The 21,036-nt window shown below is 39.4% G+C and overlaps 1 protein-coding gene across 3 annotated transcripts in view; it reads left to right on the forward strand.

Annotated features, from left to right (window-relative positions):
* The window catches only part of LOC137187357 (carboxyl-terminal PDZ ligand of neuronal nitric oxide synthase protein-like), a 188,356-nt gene that overhangs the window by 54,133 nt on the left and 113,187 nt on the right, over positions 1-21,036 (forward strand). For 2 of the 3 annotated variants that reach the window (XM_067596193.1, XM_067596194.1), the window contains exons 3-4: positions 10,596-10,688; positions 13,571-13,629. In XM_067596193.1, coding sequence (XP_067452294.1) covers positions 10,596-10,688; positions 13,571-13,629 — 152 coding nt within the window. Of the gene's footprint in view, positions 1-10,595; positions 10,693-13,570; positions 13,630-21,036 lie in introns of all 3 variants that reach the window. The other variant, XM_067596195.1, reaches the window with a different exon arrangement.

The raw sequence follows: 21,036 nt of genomic DNA on the forward strand, positions 1-21,036 counted from the left end.
GGTAAGAGAGGGGGAAATGAACAGATCCACCGGAACGGCCGGCAGTAAAAGAATAAGATTAAGATGGATAGTTAAAAAGGCGGGAAAAAAAAAAAATTTAGGGGGTTGATACAGTATATAGGCGAGAGAAAGTGATGAAGACTTTGTGCTTGACAAGAGAAAGAGATGTAGTGATGTTTGGAGTAAAGAAAGTGTCAGTGTCTCTGGGGAGCTGACATGGGAACTGTAGTCTAATCAACTGCAGAAGCTCTTCACAGATGAGTGGATGTACAACACTGGCACATTTCTTTAGTCACAGTAAAAACCCTTGTAATTCCACTTGACCTGTTTTTTTTTGTTTCGAAGTGGAACTGTGTAAAGTGTCTCGTGAATGTCAAGAATCTCTGATCTGCAGACATGCATCGGCCAGTTTCAGAATCTCTGCGGTTCGAAGAAATTACAGCGTGTTTGTCGATGATAAAAACATACTGGTAGGGTTGCTGCTTCTATCTGACATTTGAACTATAATTTGAACGTCTGTCAGTCTGTTATCGTCCAAAATGATCCGTTCATGCTCAGTATTCTCACTCTATAATTATAACGACTTATTTGAATGTTTGTGGTTTGTAAAAGTGAAACTAGCTCACAGTAATGTGAACCTGAAGACAAATGTCAAGTCTACAAACGATCATGATATATGGAGCTGTGTTCAAAACAAACTGATTGAATTATGTGTTGTTTTTTTTCTTCATTCAAGCATGATTTCTTTTTTTTTTTTTTAAAGTGCCCAATTATACTTGGCAGGTCTTCTGTTTGCTCTGTCATAAATTCAATCTAATTTGAACTTAATTACTGTGTTTAGTGGGAATACAGGATGAAAAAGATGATGATAATATCAGCCTGTTACCTGGTCTGAACCTGACAGGAGCCAGCGATATTCACAGCTCAGGGCTGGATCCAGGCTCATTTTTCTGATAAACAGATCATGTACGTTGAGTTCTCAGTATGTATGTTATTTTTTACGGTTAATATCTTTGTTTAACTTTGAAAATTGGTGCATACTGTGACAACACAGGGAACCTGTTAGAAACACCCAGAATAAAACAGAGGACACGAACAAGAAAGAAATCAGACTGTGTCTTTTATAAAAGTTGTATCGAAGCAGGGGGGCAAAAATGAACTAAAGAAGAGTCTGTTTCTCTCTGCAGGAGAGCTTTAGTTTCTTCCTACCGTGAAGAACAGAGAGAGTCTTTTATATTGTAGCTGTGGAAGTCTGGTTCTTCCACTAACAGCTATGATTGTTGGTTTTTCTCCTCCTCCATCAGGATGTCCCTCTGGCTGTCCCCTGGGGGAAGTGTTGAAGGCTGCGTTCAGAGCGAATTTAGTCCGACTGGCCTCATTTATTTGCAGCAAAAAAAGCTGAACCCTTACTCAACCTTTTCCACAACCTGACAAGACACAAAGTTTAGCCAAGTACACATTCCTGGTTTACCTACTGTTTACCTTACCTGAACATAACTTTCAATTTATCTCATAATATTGTTATATTCTGCTGAAAAAAGGTGATTTTTAATAATTGATGGCTACATTACTGAGAGCTGAAGTTAGTGTTCAAGAACTCCAGCTCTCATGGTTGTTATATTTGATGAGTGCCGATGAAATATTTCCTGTGAAACTGTCCTGCAACTTCTCACTATTGGTCAACTTAAATGCCAGCGTCCATATTTTAGTCATATAAGCCTGTGACAGCTGATATGTGGGCCTGGCACAGAATATTCAAGTATCATGTTGTAGGAATACAGAAAGACCAGTGAAAAAATGAAGGCAGCTGAATAGTGGAAGTACTGTACGTCAGGAAGCCATATGGGATATAAGTTAGTCACAGTTCATGTACATCTAATGTTGTAAATGGACACACATGACTATCAGCAGACCGTGGACCTTAACATTATTATTCTACTGGATGGAGAGTTAGCTTAGCATGCAATTTGAATTGTAGTGAAAGGAGAGAAAGAACACAGTCTAGCAGTGCACCTGCAGTAAAATGTAATGCAGGAGTGTGAGCAGTAAACTTCATGTGCTCTTTGAAGGTTATTCGAGTTCATCAAGCACCTAACGACAACAGGAAAGTTTGCACATTTAAGAAACCTTGACTTTCAACGATCTGAGCTGTTAATTAAACTTCATATTCTCACTATATCATTGCTTCTCCTTCCCCCCGTCTCTCTCTCTCTCTTCGTCTCCCTTTTTCTCGCCCTTTCTTCTCCCTCTATTATTCTTTACAGCCCTCTTTATCCTCTGCGCCTCTCTAGAGTAGACATGTCATTGAGATGGATCTGTACTCTTGATTGGTCGGGGGGGAGAAACGTCGCTGCTCAAAAGGCAGCGGTTCGGAACAAATTGACATGAGGCTTAGTGGAGCTTCTTGGCCCGAGTGTTTTTATGTGAGTGTGTGTGTGTGTGTGTGTGTGTGTGTGTGTGTGTGTGTGTGTGTGTGTGTGTGCACCCAGACAGGGGGGAAGGCCTGGCTGACTTAGCAGGACTGGACACCACATCAGCAGAAACGGTGTCCCCCCCCCCCTGTATAAAATATGGACAAGATATGGACAACAAAAACACCATCATCATCATCTCTGAAAGGCTTTTGTCAATAAGCTAAATAAACAGCTTGTCTAACAGCAGACCAGGTAGCTCAGCAAACCCTCTCTCTCAGCTGCCGTACTGAGATTATTGAACGTTGACCTCAGTGCTGTACTGACTGTATGTGTGTGTGTGTGTGTGTGTGTGTGTGTGTGTGTTAGCATGTGGCTGCATGTTTATTTAAAACTTTCATTTTGCCCCTCGTACACTCAGCTCCCCTCAATGAATCGCGGTCATCAACAGAAACGCAGGCTTTCATTGTGCTCTCCGGGCTCCCGATTGATATTACTGTGAGTGAAAATATCACCGCTTGCCGAGGGACGCTATTGTGTCGGCGCGTTGGTGTCTTTGTTGCCAAAATGATGGATTATAGCGGTTTAGAAGGAGGTAAGGACCTGTAGGAAATAACGACCTGTTTATCAGGAAATAGTTGCTGCAAATGTTAGACTGACTTATTTGCATGATGGATGAGCCTATTCTTTGACTTAAGTATTCATTTCATGTCAGTTTGTTTACATGTGTGCTTATAACCCGATCGCTGCAGGGCATACTGAAGTGGTCCATCTCCGAACCGCTGCACGTAAAGGAAATCCTGTTTACTGTAGCACATAGCAGCGACACACAGGGAGCACACCCCTGTTCACACGAGACCAGGTTTACCTCAGACAGCTTGTGATTTGGTAGTGAAGTGGTACATTGTGTTCCTAACTGTATGTTCATCAAACTTGAAAACTGCACCATAGGGCTGCCACTCACAGCTCGTTATTTTCAATTAATCAATCAATATCTCTCTCATATTCTTGATGATGATATTATTACAGCATACATGAGTCCCATATGTTACGTGTAAGATTCTAAAAAAGATTTAAAAAAGCATGCGTCTTAGTAGTCGTTCAGTTATAAAAACCAAGCGCGGCACGGAGCGGCTTCCCTGCCCGGCTGCTGATAGCGCCGTCAGCCGAAGAGTCGATCACACTGGACGGTAGAGGAGCAGCAGGAAGAGACTCAACACATGTGTTTTAACAGTAGTTTAGCTGACTTTGCTGCATTTAACAGAGTAGCTGAGAGCGTCGGAGCCGGAGCAAGGAGCAGCCAGTCCTCTGTTTCCATCACACTTATGTATTTAGATCATTTAGAGACAAGAATCTGTAAAAGTTTACAGCCTGTCATGATGTTACCATGTGTTACTCTGTGTATAATAATGTGGTTAAAAAGTTGCAGCTCATGTCAGGTGTCCAGCACTGTAGATTCCCCTCGGACCGTCCCCAGGAAATTAGTAACTCCTGGAGAACAATGGCTGCTTGAGTGGGTGTAGCTAAAAAAAAAAATCAAGATTGTTTCAGACAAGACAGTTTCAGACTTGGTCTGTAAACATGTGGTTATAGACATTAGGTCATAGTTACTTTTTTTTAGATGAAAACAACAGACAGTCTTTTTTTGCTTCTGTGTTGAGAATTATTGAGGCTGCAGTTGAAACGAGCAGTTTAATATTGTTTCATGTGTGCGTTCACGAGGCTGATCTAGCGGAGACATTTGGGATTATCCTCAATGACCTAAACTATGTTGTGAGCTGTCATCTGTTCTCATTAAAACACCCTCGACTGGTGCAGGGGGGGGGGGTTGCTGCATTCAGGGGGGGAAAAGTCAGACTGAATAAATTGCCAGCGGTGTAAAAGGAATACTTGTGCGGTTCCTCAAGTGCAGCGGGTTTCTCTGGTACAAGTGTTTTAATTACATGCATTCATATTCTCATATTATACAGATAGATGCGGCGGTGATATTATAAATCATATCGCCGCTGCCGTATCTCGGAAGACGAAAGCACCAGGGAGTGTGAGAGCCGAGCGGCGGTTGATGTGGATCCAATGATGGGGCCGTATCAGACAGGAATAGACAGGCTTATTAGAGATAAGTGCTCTCTGTCATATTATGCTGTATATACTTAGCAAGTCAAATCCTGCATAAAATCTGTTAAATTGCTGCTGTAATCATCTCTACGGAGGTCAATCATGCAATCCATCAGGCGTTCCGACGTTGAGCCTAAATATTGCATGTGCAGCACAGTCAACATCACAACAGATTACAACACATCCATAAAACCAACCATAAAACTCTGACGCATAAGCGTTGAGAATTACGACCGCTTAGTGCTCCAGCTTTCTCTGTGTATGTATGAAAATATGTTTTAAAGGATAAGGCTGGTGGTTTTCTATATTCTTCTTCTTGTCAACAATCTCAAGTACAGCCAAACCAACATGAACTCATCCTACCTACAGTTATTGTGTATCCAAAGCCGGATATATCTTATCTCAAAAACTATTAAAGAACACGTCAACGAGCCTGCAGTGTCACATGTTCCTCTTACATCCTCTGGCATCTGCTTCACAAGGAGCTTCTTCTTCTTCTTCTCTTCAGGGACGAAGGAACATGTCATCCAGTGCAGCTGTGGGGCTCATTGATGTGTTTTTAATCGTTTTTTTGTACAACCAACAACAATGTCAACAGCACAGAGGAATAAGATGTATCAGACTTTGGATACTTGTTAGTTCATTGTCGGTTTGGATCTCCACATGAGATTTGTTGAAAATAAGAAAAATATAGAAAATCGCCAGCTTTATCCCATAAGAGCTGGAGTGTGTATATGTGTGAATTGTCCTTTTGTTGAGGGTATCAACAGGTTGTTGAGTACAGCGATTAGTCAGAGAAAGACAGCTACATTTTCTTCTCTGGAGATTGTGCTGCTGAGGGAGTTTTCATAGCAAACAAACATGATATTCTTTACATTCAGAGTTTCTCATCAGGTTTCCTTTCATGTCATCCATTCAGCCTGTCATTGTGATCATTTTAGCCTATTGTTGAAAGGAAGGGTTATTTTGTTTTGTTATGCCTTACCCATCAGTAGCAAGTTATGTTTTTGTCTATCCAAGGTCGTTTTGAGTCCACACTGAAGCCAGTAAGGGTTGTTAGCAGAACTTCAGGACGACTGAAAAATGTTGCTGAAAATCTACCTACAAAAACATGTACAGCTGCATCAATCTCATCCACACTTCTCATTATGTTTGTTGATTTTTTTTTGGGGGGGGGGGGGGGGGGGGGGGGGGGGGTTTCCATTCTTTTGCTATTTTTCATGGATGTAGCTATATAGCTAGCTAGGAAGATGATGGTCCTATTCTTAATCCTGCCTAAAAAGCTCTGATTGGTTTATTGTTTCTCCAACTGTGAGAAATAACCATCAGTGGGCTTCTTCTAAATCTCTGAACAAATCAGAAATATGGGTGGTGTGTCCTTAAGGTTCAGTACATTTCCTACTTCTGTTTTTATTTTGAAACATGCATTGATTTTGGTTGATACAGGGACCTTCTCGTAAAAAAGTTGGGAAAAAACTGGTGTCTTTAAGTTGGTCAAGGACTTTATTTGGTCACAAAAAGGGAAGACAATGAAAGCACATACAGGCATCTGCAGATGAACTATATTATGGAAAGGTAACACACACGCCAAGGGTTGTAGTGAGGTGCTGATCCAAAATCTCAAATCTGATCTCAGATCTACACACACTTTCTCTGTCAGCCAATGAACAGTCACACGTGACAGTCGGGATTGTCGCATCACAGTCAGTTTAGTTTTTACCCCGACGTTAAGCAGCTGATCGGGTTCCTGGCTGGCTTTGTTAAGTTGCTTTTTGCACAGAGCGATACTGACGAGGCCCTGAGTTATACCCACTCATCCACATACTGTCAACACAAGCAGAAGTATGTATGTACCTGATGACACACAGTGTCAGACACAACGTATAAATGCAGCTGAATATTTCAAATGCTCTAGTTTTTTATTTCACTCTGAGGGCTGACATGAGTCAAGGCCACATCAAACAGTTATTGTAGATGTTTTATACCGAAAATGTGAATCATTGCAGGTTGTGAATACATGCTGATGAAATTACCTTTATTTTCATTGCTGTGTGGGTGCAGTACAATGAAACAAATCCCAATGTGTTTTCATGTTCTTACCGTAACGGGCAAAATTTGTGCTCGCTGTAATTGTGGAGAGGCCAAAAAATCCCACACACAGTCGATGTCTTTTATTCATATCATTTGGGTCAACGTTACTTTTGTTTCCTGGTTTTTTTTGGGGGGGAGTTTTTGATCTAATGTCCACCAGACCTTATAGAGTTGTGAAGTGATAAGAGCTCTTTCAGGCGCCTGTTGTTCCAGAAGTAAAAATCTCATTCATTTTTCCAACAGATGTCATTTGAATCACAGTTTGAGCGCTACCGCTGCTGGGATCAGCATGACAGTCTTCAGGTTACATCATCAGTACTAAAGATGAACAGCTGTGTTAGAAAATATACAAGATACAAGATACAAGACTGTGTACATAAAAAGTTCAGGGTAGAAGTCGACTACAACTCCTAGGGTGCATTTCAGCAATAAACAGCCAATCTCTGAGTTTAAAATCTAGTCATGTGTGCTGCTAACGGCGGGCGGAAGATTACAGTGTTGAGAAAACTTGACTTTACAATCTGCAGAGTGAATCAGTTTACTTTTAATTTCTGGGCCATTTTTAAGTGGATTCAGTAACTACGGCGACGTGTTTTTGTTTACAACTTCAACGATGAAGTGTTTTGAATTCACTACTGCTCTGATTCAAGCCCATGGCCTCTTTTCCATAGCAACGGCAGCTGAGGCTCATGGGTATTATAGTATTCTCATCTGTCCACCGTGTCAAAATCACAGACGAAACGTGATTTCTCAGAAATGAAGATGAAATAATTGAAATTGGCGGTCTGTCAGTATAAACCTTTAGGATCGTTACATTATTCAGGAGAGTCCTGGGTTTTCATTTCAGGTTTCTCCCGTTGGGTTTGTATTCTTGATGTCCCCTTTACATAAACAAAGAATATGTTCTGTATGTAAATGTATTCCTGTTCTTCCTCTCATCTCATTACTTGCTCTGAATCTCAACAACTGAAGCATTTGAGAATTTTTCAGAGCTGTTTTAAACATAAGGCGAATGTTTCTCCACTGCTTTCTTTCTTTTCTACAAGTTAGAGGCAGCTAAATTAGAGAAAATTGAGTCAATATCAAGTAAGTCCAGTGCGACATTATAGAGAAGAGAACAAAGGGCAGTCTATTGACAGAGAGGGTTGACTGACAGCTACAATTGCAGGAATATTGATTGACAGGAGTTGCCAGAAAGCAGGTGGGGAACATGACATAAGGTTCAACAAAGTATCCAACTTCTGATTTGATTTAGAGGTGAATTCAATCACCGCAAGTAATAAACAAAATCAGACGTTTCCTTTATACCGACAGTGTATGACATTGCAGATTTTTAAAGTGCTGCAGGAAACCCCGAGCGACAGCAGAAGGTCACTTTTGAAAGTTTGAAGGACTTCATTAAAACTGCGGGTCAACTAAATGTTTTTCTGTTTAGTGTTTGGTGGAGTTCAGCCATCATCTGAGAGTTCAGTCTGTCTACACAGAGTTCTGTCTCGCTGCTGTTTCCTCGCCGTCTTCGGTTTCGATTTCTCACTTCCTCGCACTGAGCTGATTTCCCACGAGTATCAATACCTGAGACGTGAATTCAATTTGAGCAAACAGGATGAATCTTTCAACGTTTTTAGTACGGGAGGCGTCGGAACACACAGGCTTACAACACGGTTGCTTTTCTACATAACATCTCCAGCGCGGCATCAATGAGCATCCAGGTTCAAAAAGCACAATAATGTATCACCCAGTGAGAAACTCCAATTAGCCAACTGGGTGCAGAGTGCTGATAGACAGAAATAGACAGACAGTACTTTGAGCAAATATTTCTCCAGGCTACCGTGACTGGTGGTTCCACACAATTCAATTACATCTCACACTCAAAGGATATTATTAACATGCAGGGTATGGCGTTCAGAGCCAGGTAGGCACGTGTGTTTGCATATGTCCCTCCTTGCACATGAATACAAACACAGGATTGCTACATTAATATAAAAACCAGGCAAAAGACACATTTTATGCCTGCTCTGAATTTCATAAGCCAACACTTTGCAGTGTGTTTCTATACAGTATTTACTGTGGTTGCCTGCAGCAGTGCTGTTGTTTGACAGCGCTCGCAGGCAGTGGAGGCTATGGAAGCTGTCTCAGCCTGATCTATGGTGTTTAAATTGACTGTGACAGAGGTCTGGAGACCATGCTAGTATGTTCATACAGCAGGGCTGTTTGTCATTTTCTGTAACAAATCTGTTCATCATTAGTGTGAAACGTTGGATTGGAGCAGATGGGAATGCCTGCTCCATATATACAGTTCAGTTTCTAAATGTTTCTGAACATAACTTGAATGGTGAACCTGGACTATAGTCACACCTGGACCCGAATTCACTGTCACAGTTGTCTACAGCTGACCATAAAGTAGTTTCACTCAAGCTCTCGGTCAGGGTTAAGTGCCTCGTTCAACAGAATTTAATGGTCATTCAGTTTCTCCTGCAAGCTTTGAATGATCTTTCATCAGTCCGTCTACAGCTGAATACTGAAACTCACTACTTTCTGAAAAGTGACTCAATTGTATCTTAGTACTGATTATTGAAAACAGAAAGTATGAAAGCTGACATATAAGTCTTGGCATTAGTTATACTACAACATCTAGTATGATGGTCATATTGTTAAATGCTATGGGAAGAGTAATTTGTAGGTAAAGTAAGTGTGTATTATTGTGTCGTGCATACAGCTATGTCCATCTTGTATCTTGCACTGTCTGTATTATAGTTAGGTAAAGTTCTTATATGGCTGTTTGCATTAAGAGAATGTTAAATATTGATGCATCTGAGAAGTTTAGTCTATTTTGTCAACAGGGAAATGTTTTGTAATACTTCTGTATTATTGGCACCAGCACAGATAAGTTGGACTGCAACAATTATTTTCATTATGAACTACTACTGTATATAAACCAGAAAATATTCACATATGAGAAGCTGGTATTAGAGATTTTTTCTATAAAAAATGAGTCAAAATGATTAATCGATTATCAAAATAGTTGCCGATTAATTTTCTGTCAGGTGGCTTATTAATAGGGTAATCATGTAATCATCTTATCGTTGCAGCTCTAATACCGCGCCCTAACACCGTGTCTACACAGAATGTGTAGCTAGAGCAGCATGTTTAGCAGCCAGTGCTCCATCTGTGTGTTTATAATGGAGGTGTTCAGGTACAGTGTTGAGCGTAGGTCACACGTGCGCTTTGAAAGTGCTGAGAGAGAATAGACTTGAAGCCTAAAAATACGCTTCGGGTTTCATGACACATGAGCTGTTGTGCGGGCTGTGTTGATGAACATAGAGGCGTACTACTCCGTCAGACGTGTGTGAGACAGACGACTGTGGCTGAAACAGTTACAGTATTTTTTCAAAGCATCGGTGGTGGACATGGCTCAACAGTTTGGCAGCAAATTTATAAAAACTGCAAATTTTCAGAAGGCTCTGTATGCGATGCGTCACATATTTGAGAACTACTGTGATGTAACAGCACACAGACACATAGAAACCCTTTTCAAAATTCATTCAGAAGTCATTTTTCTCCTTTGGTGGTCTGGAAGGTCATCCGTCCTTTGACATTTTCAATCTCAGGCTAGAGCGGTTCTGAATTTCTGACACAATCAAACCTAATGTTCTGATTTCTGCAGCTTCTCACGGGAACAAAAAATCAAAGATCACATTGTCTCTGGTTCATCTGTTAGTTTAAGAAATCCCCCTTGAATGTCATGGCTTTAAACCCAAGTTATCATGGATGTAGAAGACACGTCTGTTGCCTTGTAACTGTGTTTCTTCATATTCTGATCCTGCCCTTTGGTGCAGAATGCTATTTTCTGCCTCCAGACATGACTCATCAGACTGACTTCGAGCTCTGACAAATATTTTTGAGAGGATGTAACAATGTCTCTGTCTACCTTTTATCCCTCAAAATATTAATACATCTCTGTTTGTCTTCTCTCTGCAGTATGAGTTCAAGGTGAAGAACATCAAAAAGAAAAAGGTCAACATCGTGGTGTCTGTAGACGGCGTGAAAGTCACCCTGAGGAAAAAGAAAAAAGTGAGTGACCTTTCCTTTGAACTGTTCCTCTCCCTCGCTGCATTTGATGTGTTCTGGTATTGTCATTTCTACCCAAAAACATTTGGTATACGACATAGTTCATGTTATATTCTTATCAGACAACCAAACACCCCTGCTTACAAGAGCAAAAAGAATTATTTCCTGTATCCTGTATGTGTCAGGGGGGTCGTGATCGATCCTTGTCTTAATTAGGCTGCAGACAGGTGAAAATGGAGAGCCTTTAGTGGGATGGAAAAGAGTGAGGGGAGATGTATTAAAAAAAAAGAGACATGTCGAAGAGCAAGGAGAAGAGGGGAACAGACAGAGGTTGTTAAAAAGATGAGAAGAGAGCAGAGAAGACATGAAGAAATAGATGGTGGTGGAGGGGGGAGGGAGAGGGGGGGAGAGGGGGGTGATGTGCTGAGTCTGGAGACAGGTGGATGTGTGTTTCCAGGTGTGGTGAGGCTGACAGGCTCTAATCCGCAGAGACAGAGCGGAGTCGACCGAGAATCACAGAGAATCTGAAAAGGAGGAAAACCCAGTGGATGGAAAGTTCACTTCATGGTCCTGTCCGTTCTCTTTTACTGGCATTTAATTCTTCATCTCAATTCATTAATCCAAGCTGCTCAGCTGGACAGAGCCCTCTAAAACGTATTTAATATTCAGTATGAAAGTAGAGACCTTCATCTCCTGTTTAAATTACATGGGTGTTGCTATATTCAGACGGAGTATATGTGCCAGACCTGAGGCTCTTATTATTATTATTGGACGTTGGTAGGGAGATATGGTTGCTCACAAATCTGACTGACTGACACCTGATGGCTGTGAAAAGGTCACAACGGCCAGATTTTCTCAGCTGGTTTGCCATCTGCTCAGAAATCAAATTTCCCTGGTTGCTCAGGGCGATAAGGTATGAATGGACGTCCTATGACTTGTTGATCTTGTGTGGGATTAGGATGCAGACTTTAATCCCTTTTTGAATTTACTGTACAAAGCTACACAGCAAGAAAATTTGATCAAATTCTAATGAAAGTGTCAGATTTGCTTCAAATACTTGAAATATATTTTTATCTAAATCTAATTATAGTGATGTGCTTTAAATGATAACATGTGTTGAAAGGTTTGTGCTCATCAAACAGTGAGTACAATCATGACTATCAGCTAATTTGCATTAACTAAAGACTACAGCGATTATTTTCATTATCAAATAATCTGTCCATTATTTTCTCGATTAGTAGATTTGTCGTTTGGTCTATAAAATGTCAGAAAATGATGAACAACATATTGATAACTGTTTTCCAGAAGCCCAAAGATACGTCCTCAAATGTTTTGTTTCGTCCCAACCAACAATCAACAATTGTTTACCATCATAGAGGCAAAAAAAAAGCTGAAAATATTCATATTTCAGACACTAAAACAAGATAATTGGCACATTTTTTCTTTAAAAAAAATACTCAAACTGATGAATTGGTTATTATAATAGTTAGCAATTAATTTTCTGTTGATTGACTAATAAATGAAGCAACTAATCATTGCAGCTCTGTTGAACGGATGCCACGAAAGCAGATGTCTTGACCTTGACTTGACTAGATGTACACAGTACATCGCAGATAAACATTAGCATCTCATTAAAATGATGGGGCTTAATTGAGTTGTCTAAATGGTCCTCTATGGAGCGCTCTATTCATTACACCAATATAAATACTCAATTTTCTAAGCGTGTGTGGACCTGAAAGCCTGTCTGCATGTCGGTAAGGATAGTGTAACATTTGGAGATTATTGTAATGATCACATAGCATTATAGTGATTTTATTTGGGTAGAAACATTTTGGAAATAACATCCAGACTATAAATCTCTTCACTAAATCTCAAACAAATGAAACTCTTTTAGGGTTAGTTGCTCCTCAGGGACACTTGACTCACCACAGTTATTCAACCGACGCTTGCAAAGATTTCATGAATTTTATAAGCTGTTTAATTAAAGATGTTGTCAAAGAGAAACCTGTTTCTTATCAGAATGGGTTGATATTAACATGCTGATAACTGATATTAATTAAAAGATAAGTATCGATTGAATATTTCAAATTATATAGTCACCCGTCGTGAATCCAAGTCAACTCTACTTCTAGAACCAGCAGCTACTCATGAAAGGTTTTTACACTGGTCCGTTTCAAATTGGAGACAAAATTTCGAAGCTGTGACGTCCTCTGCTTTGCATGTCTGGAAAGAGAGACGATATGATGGAAGCGATTTGAATGAACGTCTCGTATGTCTCGTGCTAGCTGACGGAGTAAATATTAAAACCATCATCTAAGGATCAATGTCCAATTAATTGATAGACTGCAATGAGAGACCGGTCGATAGAAAGATGTTTTTTGGACAGCTGAAATGTCGAGTGTGATGGTCAGAAATCTATTTACATCTCTGAGAATGGAGGAGGCATTGAAAGACCCAGAGATAGGAGTGATTGAATGATCGAGTCAACAAAGCTCAGTGGAGATAGAAATCAATAGGAATAATTCCTTTGTGCCCACGTGTTGACATTTTGATTGTGACATTAAAGTGGAAGGCAAATGTAATCAAATGGGCAGACGGGTGAAAGGAAAAAGGAAAAATTTAAATAAATGTCCTGAAGACGGGGAGGTTATAATAACATTTCTAACAAAAGACAGAATTTGATGCAGTTCTTTCATGATTATGATACAGAAATCTATGTAGAAACCTGGCTGGCACGATAGAAGAAAGAGTAGAAATTCATGCTGGTACAGTTTGTATTTTGGTTCATTAAGACTTTATTATTTATTTAACTGTTTTTTTTACAACTGGCTTTATGTATTAAAACACTTGTTAACTAACAGTTTTGTTTTGGTTTGTTTCCATAGAAGAAGGAGTGGACATGGGATGAAAGCAAAATGATGGTGATGCAAGATCCCATTTACAGGTAAGCTGGCCACAAAGTTCCCTGTTTTGTTTGTTTGTATGTTTTTACATAACATGTTTCAGCTCAACTTGAAATGCTAATTTCCTATTGTTTCCTATTGTATCGTTTTTAAATCCTATTGTATTGACTTCAGTCCTCATGGCTCATTGGACCTTTTCCAAATTAATTTTAATCCAAACATGATTAAATACACTGCGGTGACTCAGGAAATGAGAATCTTTTTATCTCTGTCACGCAACTGTTGACATTTTGGAGAGAGAAGGATATTGTAGCTCATTGATAATAACTTTTATTGACTCAAGAATAGAGCAGCGCAAAGATTTCAGAAAGATAGATGAGTTATTAGGATGTGTTGATACATAAATGTTGTATATAAGGGAAGTAGAGGACCACTGATAACATGGAATATATAAATGTGACAGTGAAATGTGGGGAGGCAGAGATGGAACTTTGACTGGCATTCAGTTCATTTCATTACTGCCTTTTGAGAAAAGGAAACAGTTATTTAGCAGAAGCAACAAAATGGACATTTGGGGGAAAAAGGATGTTAATAATGCATGTAATGAATAAGTGAAGCAGTGACAATGAAAACAAATCCAGAAATGTGAAATTGATGAAGTAAATATCACAATATTGACACCCAATTTTCAGTTTTATTACATTCTGCATCTATTTTGCTATATCATCACTTTCAGTGTTTACTGTTGAACTAAACATTCACCGTTTATGTTCATCATTTGATATCTTCTCATTATTCTTTGAACCTGAGAACTAGTTAACCACGTATCTCTGACAATAAGCCACTACTGTTTTCACACAATGTGTCACTTTTTCTGCAGTTGTAGTTTACTTTTGTTCATAACAATACAGGATCACAGTGTGGTGTTTTATCCACATCTTACAACAGCCTGAGTAGTTTCATGGTGGCAGCTTGAATTGAAGCACCTCATTTACTCCAGATGGTTTTTGAATTCTGTGGTCGGGAAGGTAGATAGGTATGTGTAGGGGATCTCTGAATGCTCTGTGATTTGTTCAGGGGGGGGGGCGGCAAGCTTCATTTTCATACACAATCTGTCGTCACCACAGAGAAATCAGTCCTTTGAATAGTTTAGGATCTGCCTCTGTCATGGCAATTTTAGATCAAGACTTTGGTTTAGGGCAAGGTTTCTCAATCTTGGGTTTGAGGCCTTAAGCAGGTTTGCAGGATATTAGAAGATTCATGTTATTAATATTCATAAAACTGGGATTAAGGACACAAAAGCCTTAGCCTGGTTTGAAACCTTTGAAACTCTCCCCAAATCTACCATTTTGTCGATTTATTTGAAGGTCTGTCAAATTGTAATTTACAGTCAATTAGTTACCTTCAGTCATTTTGATCTTCCGTCTCTTTGCTAAGCTAATCACGTCCTGCTCTGTAATGTAACTTAATGCACAGACATGTTTGATAACATGTTGAACTATTCCTTTAAATTGTGTCCTAGAGTGGTGAGTTTATTAGGCAGTATGAGCAGACAAAGACAGAAGAAAACAGCCTGTTGATACGAATAACATTTGCTTGCTAGCTACATTAGCTAATGTGTTAGCTAACTTGTATTAGCAATCCTTCTATTCTCCAAACCCACAACTAATATTTAGTTAAATGCATTTTTCCTAGGAGAAAAAACACTAGTTATAAGAAAACAGTTGAATTACAAAGAGGCAGGACTGTAATCAATCAAAATCAAACTTTATTTGTATTGCACCTTTCATACAGGTTAGTGCAAGTGTTTTACAGATGACTGACAAGCTAATAATAGCGATAATAAGCGATAATACAGAACAAATGTAAATAGCTCAAACAATCTGAGACTAAGGCACGCAAGAAAAAGAATGATAAAAATGTAATAAAACCAATTTTGATAGATTTAAAATAAAATACAATGAGATTTTAGTTGTTAATACATGAACTAAGCTAGCTTGCAAAAGTTAGCCAGCATGTACCCGTCTGCCTGCTAAAAGAATAACACAGTACAGGACAGAGGAAGTTTTCAATAAATATCTTCCTGTGTTTCTGTGGTGAGGCTTTCATTATCTTATTTTGCACTGTGAAACTTTTCGATTCTGTCACATCTATTATTTTTTATATCTAGATACTGTGTTGTTTGCAATATTGAATGTCATTCCCTGTGATCTTGTTGAGCAAATGTTGCTGTAGGCTGGCTAAAAAAGCTAACAAGATAGCAATGGCAGACAGAATAATGGAATGCTAACAAAATTACCATTCAGTGTAAATATTCAGCTGCAAAAGGTTGATAAACTGTGGTTTAGGAGTGTCAGGGCTTGGGGTAGTTTCAGGAAAAACAGAATGAATTAAATCAATAGAGAGTCCTCATAAGAATACAATTACAAGGCAAGGCGAGTTTATTTGTATAGCGCATTTCAACAACAAGGCAATTCAAAGTGCATACATGCATAAAAGATATCAAGATGACATGTAACAGAAACACAATACATTATAAAAAGACACATTTAAATACAATTAAAAAAGAGTTGAATAGAAAAAACAAATAAGCTAAAATGGGATAAGAGATAAAACAGGAGAACAAAAAGTACACTGCAGCTACTGTGTAGTGCAAGATATGAATCAAAAGCCAAGGATTCATGTATGTGTTAGTGAGAGTGACATGTCTACACTCTGCTCCATCTCATAGGACTGCAACCATTCATTCAGTCCATTTGCTGCAGGGGTATAATCCTCTGATTTGTACTCTTACCATGCAACACACACACACACACACACACAATGTGGTGAGGTAGTTCATGTGAATTTGGTGGCTCAGACGGATTTGTTGAGAAGTGAGAGGAATAGTTTGAGATGCCTGCAGCATTAATCTCCTTCTCAGACATACACACTCTCATACATGCATTCACACACAAGTTTGGTCCAACCAGTGAGGGGTGTTTTGACTAAAATAGTACAGAAACTTTATATTCTATAGAGGAGTAGAAAGCAAACTGAAGACTGATTTCACCACAGACTCATAGAGTTCATATTCTTAAATGGCTCATATTTTATCCTCTCTCTCTCTCTTTCTCTCTCTGTCTCTGTCTCTCTCTCTCTTTACCCTTCACACACATGTAGACACACACACACATTCCCAGGCGGGCACAGCTCAGAAGTGCATCCAGGAGCCCGGTTGGGGGGTTTGGGTTTTTGGAAATGATTCTGTCAGAAAGATGGATTTTGCCCCGGCTGTTTGTGTAAGCATCTTTGAGCTCAGAAATGCAGAAAGATTTTCTTTCATTGGAGATGCCCTAGCTTGTCTCGCACATCTGAGCCTTTAATATTGCAGTCACAAAGTTTCCCCACAGGAAGCTGAGTAGCACGGGTGGGGGGGGACGTAAAGCAAAGTACGATGGGTAAGCATCATCGATCAGTTGCTGTCATCTGCTGAACTGAGTCTGACAGATACTGACGACGTCTCATCTTTTATGTTCAACTTAGTTACTGGATGATGGTCCAAACAGTAGCCTCAGTCATGAAAAGTACGCTCTTCTCTGTGTAAAATGGCACTAGTGCTCTTTTTACCTGAAGGTTTAAATGTCATGCTGTGTTGTGTTATGACCTCACTAGAGGCTACGGTTGGGTATTATTTAGATTTGAACAATTCTGGTTCTTATCAATTCCTGGTTACAGATCTTTGTATATAATTTGAGCAACAAAACGAAGAAAATGTTTTATTCTGACCAAAAAAATCATTTATATTCTGTAATTTTTCCCCTACCATATCGCTACAAAGTACCCACATATTTCCTTCAAGGATCAGGCAACATTTAGAGAAGTAGCAGACTATCCTCCATCTTATTAACTTTCAGTCCACAAAGCCTGCCCCCGAGCGCACCAAGGGAACAGCCTTTACCATGTAGAAAAGTTGCTTGTCGACTGTGAATCACTTTACATATTTTCTGTCAACAGTGTTTTGGTGAAGGCCAGCCTGCCAAACTTTGCAAGCCTCTTGAACCAGAAATACCAGTGAGAAGAAAAAGAGACTTTCACCCAGCAGCTAAAACATTTTTGGCAGTTTAGTTTGGGAGCTAGTTAGCTCAGTAGCTAATTTGTATTTTTGTACAAAATGTACTGTTGCACTGAAGTGATATTTGGTACTTTGAAAAGCAACCACTTATGTAATGCTTGTTGTTTTGTTGAGAGGTTTTGTGCAGAAGATTACAATGGCTACATGTGGTACCTTAGCAGAGTAACAACACTGTAATACAAGATGGACAACCTTCACAACCCTTCTGTTTAAACATGCATTCTCCATGATTAGCTGAAGCTAACGTACGTATCTCCCTCTGTTGTGGTTCAGCAAGGAAACACAAAAAAAATACCCACTTTTTCAATACTCGACTCGAAAAATCTGGACTTATACTTTTACAAATACCTTGTTTTCATACATCTATGAATCGATTCCAATGCAGGAGGTGTTGTTAATACCCAACCCTACCTGAAGCAGGTCTTAATGTCGTGAACAGCTGTGTGAAACCCTGAGTCACCAGATGAGAGTAGCAGTCTGTCTCTTGACCTTGTTCCGTCATCAGTCTGGTGGCTTTGACTGATAAAATTAAATTCATATTTTGCCACATTCTCCTCATATGAATGCATGTTATGTTTCTGTTCTTCCGACTTCGAAACAATTCGGACAGTACCGTGATATCTTTGTCCTTGGATTACTTCAAAGCTATGTTAAGTTTTTTTTTTTTTTGCCATCAATATGCAAGCAGTGCAGTTTTTTTTATCTCTCAGCTTGAGCGTGGTGTATCAGAATTTTATTTGAAAAGCAACCCCATGCAGAGTGCTGTCAAGTTATAGAGGAGAAGGGAGATTAGTCTGTAAATGTGAGAAAGATTTAGCATTTGCACGAGCCTCGTGTCATCCACATGTAAATCAGAAGGCTTCCCTCGATCAGTTGAAATCCCCATGTGAGTAAACATGGTGCGTATATAACCTCTTGGTTTTAGGTTTGAATGAATGTGCTTTATAAGCTAATTTGATACATCTTCACATCTTTTTTTTTTTTTCAAATGCAGAGAGAAAAATGCACATCAAAGACCCCTCAACTGTTATAAACGCTCCTATGTGGGGGTTTTTCACATTCACGGTGACTGGACGCCGTGTGTCTAAATCATTTGGGAGGATTTAGCTGAGCACTTTGCATTTCTTCTGTGGATTCCTTTTCATCTTCCACTGCTTTCTAGCTGGAGCTGCTGGCTCTGTGCCACTGAGGCTGTCCAGCACCATGTATGCAACATCAGCGCTGGCAGTAGTGGCCTGGCAGTGATCGCACTCAATCACATTTAAACACATTTACTTGTAAACACGTCTAAGGATACTTGTGATGACCTTACACTGACTACATTAATTTCCCAAATCTTAAATGCAATTCTTCCCCTTTTACAACCTGCAGAATGCCTCCACTGAGCATCTAAAACTCAACAAAGTACAGATGCACAAACATATACTGTATGGTCAAAAGTTATTTTCATAAACTTGCACACATGGAGACACACACAACTTCGCACTCATACATATTTATTCAGACAATCACAAGCATGCACACAGACTTGAATGATTTATGCACCATCCTATCAAGCAAGCCGCAGGGACACAGACGAGCTACATATGCTAGAAGCCGGTTAACAAGTTCTTGACAGCACAGTGCAGTCCCATGATGCACTAGAGCAGTAAAAATGAACACTGTCACCTATGTAGGTCTTTCACCACTCCTCCCATATGAAAACCACCACTACTACTAGTAATAATGATCAAAATCAAGATAAAAAATCGAAAACTAACATTACAAAAGACACTGAATTTAAAATGAATAATAAAGCTGGGTGGTCACTCCAAAGTTGAATTCAGTTTTGTTTGTTTCATCTGCATAAAACCTTTCTGCACGGACAAAACATTCAGCTTCTTTGCTCACACTGTTTGATTACTGATCCCAACATCCCAACACAAAACCCTCAGTTGGTTTTTGTCTATCGATCGCTTCAGTTCAGATTTAATCAAACAAGATCCTCAAATGTTGACAAAAAGAGAAGAGATGCCGTGTAACTTTGTGAATTCTACTTTGAACGTAAAAGAAGAAGAAAAAGGAATACGGACCCATGCATGCATCTGTTCTGCAGCAAAGATTAATTTTATTTCTATCACAACTGAGTCTAAGTCAAGACTACAGTCAGCTACAATAATATTAAAACAAGCTAACCATAATTTACAGTGAATCTTTGACAGCAGCCACATGGGATCCCAGAACTCTTCAAACTGCAAGATAGCCGACCAAAATTTATCTGGTCATCCAGCAGTCAAATTAATCAGGCGTTACAACTCCCTTCAAACTGACTGGAAATTTGGTCTGATTCTAAAATTAGTTGGGGATGACCAATTTAGGGTTAAAATTGAGCTTAATCCATACAGTGTCTGTGCAGTTTATGATAAACCATCCAATGAATTAACAGAAATAAAAAGGCAACTTGAGTAAAATCAGCGTAATCAGTCAGATAAAAGTATGCTTCAAGAAGAAATTTAAAAGATGATACTGATGACTCTTAACACTCTCAACTGGCCTTGAAGTTGCAAACTTGTGTGTTCCTCCTCCAAAAGTGACAAAAGGCTGTTGCCTCCACATAGGTGAGACTCTCTTTTTGGACTAGCAGGCTTCACTATTCATCCTGCATACAATCTGAATTGAGTGTCTTTGTTACTGTACTGGTCTATTGTCCTCTCTTCACCCACACGGTGCTTCAGCTCACATGAGTGTTTGATTCACAGGTGCTTTCAGCGGTCAGTGACATCCAGCTATTGTATAATCAAATGGAGTACTCATATTATGACATTTGTGAAGTGTAGATTATGGTGTTGAAATGGGTCCTGTGATGATTTGTCAGTTTTTCGCACATCTCAAACTGAAAGATTGTGTTCTCCAGGTCTGAAAAGTGTTGTCAAATCTGTGTTGTGTCAATACTTAAATGGTTCTGCCATGTTAGATTATAAGATCATAACTCTCTTGCTCCGTTCCACCATTGAGAACGTCACTTTTGTCAACTTTATGTAGCATAGCAATGAGAATGACGTAATGCTCTTTGAGCTCTTGTACTCTTGTTGTCTTCAGTGACGCTCAGTTCTGCTCTTTCCCTTTAATCATGTGTCCTTCTGATCATGGCTTTGTCTGAATGAACAGCATCCTGCTTCAGCTACAACAAGCGTGGGTGTCCTCAAACAACTGTAATTTTGAATATTAGTCATAATTTCAAAGGATCATTTGTTTGACCACCATGTACAGAACTATTTTAAGCTCTACATTAGGCTTGACAAGTCTCAACTAATGTAGCAGTCAAATTACAGAAATTATTCAGAAGATGATTTGA

This window comes from Thunnus thynnus, chromosome 8, assembly GCF_963924715.1.
Source record: "Thunnus thynnus chromosome 8, fThuThy2.1, whole genome shotgun sequence".
NCBI classification, from domain to species: Eukaryota; Metazoa; Chordata; class Actinopteri; order Scombriformes; family Scombridae; genus Thunnus; species Thunnus thynnus.